General features: G+C 36.6%; 1 protein-coding gene across 1 annotated transcript; it reads left to right on the top strand.

Moving 5' to 3' along the window:
• Nucleotides 1-1,384: 1,384 nt before the first annotated feature.
• LOC149054810 (zinc finger BED domain-containing protein 5-like) lies at nucleotides 1,385-2,424 on the top strand. The gene is made up of 2 exons (XM_089229307.1): nucleotides 1,385-1,797; nucleotides 1,892-2,424. Exon 2 carries the CDS (start codon nucleotides 1,995-1,997, stop codon nucleotides 2,328-2,330), a length of 336 nt encoding a protein of 111 aa, XP_089085433.1. The 5' UTR covers nucleotides 1,385-1,797; nucleotides 1,892-1,994; the 3' UTR covers nucleotides 2,331-2,424.
• Nucleotides 2,425-2,652: the final 228 nt, after the last annotated feature.

Here is a 2,652-nt window from a genome sequence, read left to right as displayed (position 1 = left end):
ACTGTAGCTCAGAATGATGTCCATCGGCGCAGAACGACAACACTGATAAAAGCAGACGAATTTTCATTCTTCGGCATTGCAGTTTCCACCTGCACTCTTCAACAGGTAGGTACGTGTCAATAATATACATATAATATTATATCATATTCTGCTGTAAAGCTCTATTCAATGATTTAAAGGTGAGATTTATTTTAGCTAGAAACTATCATACTAAATTAATACCTAATAATACTTAATAGTAATGATAATTGCACGAATGGATCACAAAACCACTTGTGTTTTCGTGAATTATTATTAAGCACATATTACCTTAGGTATGCTTAATGTCGAGTTAAAAAATACATAATTGTAATTCGTCGAGATTTTGTACTTAGTGTATAATCTAAATCAGTGCCGTACCCAAAATTTGTTTTCTGGGGGGGGGGGGGGGGGTAGATGTAGAAAAAATATTCATTCTACATTTACGCATTTTATGAAATAGTTTTGAGAAGGAATAAGAAACTGGGTACGAAAGCTTTAGCTGAAAAATTAATGACAAAATACAACAAAAAAGTATTTATTGTTTTTACACATTTCACCAATTTAATAAATTTAACAAAATAAACGTTTACCGGTATATTTCTCATATATATTATAAGCTTGTCGTCTGGTGCATACTTGATGCAGCTCGGTGAACGTTTCGCGTTGACGGGTGCACACTGCAGGTGTCGTGCACTGCGCGGGTCATCGTTGAGAATAAATTGTAACACTGTCTAAACATATATTATATTATTATATGGAGATAACAAATCAAATTAGTGTTTTGGATATTATATATTACAATCGCACAATAAAAATAACGATCACAATAGGTTTCGGTAGGGTTGGGCCTCGGGCACTATGTATATAATATTATTATAATATTCCGTCCGTTCGCGTACAGCGATGATATCGCCTGTCGAAAACACCGTATTATTATACGTATACACTGCAGTGATTGAAAATATTATTATATTATATTATATCGGCCGCCGATCACGAATTTGGGTCGCTTAATTTTTCCTATACGTCGTTGCACGCCGTCTGCGCAGAGCACGCCCATATGATGGTTTAGACTATATTACAATAACCGACATTAGTACCAAACGGCGAGACGAATTGTTTCCACAAAAACGCTATTGTCGCGGTCGTCGAGCCCCCCCGCCGCCGCCGCCGCCACCCACCACAAACCGTTTCACCCGCGGCTTTTGAGCTTACCGATTATTCGATGACGCGACTGCATCTATATGCAGTGCTATTATGCGACGACAAATCGACGATCGTTTGTACCATGGTATTATATCATAATAATAGTTGTAGGAGGTGCCCACACATCGATAATTATTTCACTACAGCTGTAGGTACAATTGCCGCGGCGATATAGTATAACAGGGATTCCCGAAAGGTGGTCCGCGGAACCCCGGGGTTCCGTGGAAGGGCCTCAAGGGTTCCGCGTACCGTCCAAAAATTAAACAAAACTTTCATAAAAAAGACCGCGCCGCCGTTGTTCACACATTCGTTATGTGTTTGATTTCATGCTTCTACTAGTATTTCTAATCGCACGTGCGGTGGCCCACGATAAAAATACGCATGGATTTACCGAACTGATAAAACATCGCGGGAGTGGGGAAGCGCACGTAGCCGCTGCCAGCTCCATTCGAGAAAGACCGCGATAAGACTGCAGAAGTTAACGTAATTATACTAGTGAAAAAAGAAGTGGATTGCAGTGAGTTTTGTTCATATCGCGATTGTTTATATCTGGTATTTTTGATTTCACAGGTAATAATGTATTTGTTTATTCATAGAGATTTGTATGAACACTGTGCATAATTAAATAAGAGCGATTTATTAACATGTTATTATTTTATTTCAGTTTATAATAATGGATAGTTGGCTCAAAACGGGGCGCCTCGCAAGTGGAAAAAATGTTTTAGCATGTTCACCAGAATCCATTCGCAGATCATACCAAACCATCAATGCTTACTGTGTCAGAGTATGAGAATTTAATTGATATTAAATGTTCATCTTCTCTTAAACAAAAATTTGGAGCTGAAAATTTTGATCTAAATAATTTTTGGATTGGACTTCAAGATGAATATCCTACAATTGTTGAGAAAGCTATTACAATTCTGCTTCCGTTTGTGACGACTTACCGATGCGAGACTGGTTTTTCAGCTTACGCTTACACCAAAAACAAGTACAGAAATAGACTTGATGCAGCTCCAGATCTTCGCATTCAATTATCAGATATAAAGCCTAATTTTAGTGATATTTTAAGAAAATATGTGAAAAAATTTCATTCTTCTCATTAAAATATTAAATTGATAAAAACAGGCACTTAGTTACATTGTATTTCTTTGTACAGTAAATGTTTTTTAATACATAAAATAATTGTTTTTCATTTATATTTGTTCTTTCTTTTCATATCAAACATAAAAATATAAAACTACTAGGTGATAATTTTATGTTATCAAACTAGGGTTCCGCAAAAAAATGTATAATCGATTAGGGTTCCGTGGCAAAAAAAAATTGGGAACCGCTGTAGTATAATATGATATATATTTGTTGCGGTATACAAGGTATCTAACCTATACTTACCGTGGTTATATCCAGCAGCAGGGGTCGCGGTGACAT

Source organism: Diuraphis noxia, unplaced genomic scaffold (assembly GCF_037042655.1).
Source record: "Diuraphis noxia isolate RWA-SAM2 unplaced genomic scaffold, SU_Dnox_SAM2 contig0005, whole genome shotgun sequence".
NCBI classification, from domain to species: Eukaryota; Metazoa; Arthropoda; class Insecta; order Hemiptera; family Aphididae; genus Diuraphis; species Diuraphis noxia.
This window is presented reverse-complemented; position numbering and strand designations above follow the sequence as displayed.

What these genes read in the sequence shown, in the direction of transcription:
- LOC149054810 (XM_089229307.1), top strand. Translation starts at nt 1,995, where the DNA reads ATGCTTACTGTGTCAGAGTATGAGAATTTAATTGATATTAAATGTTCA.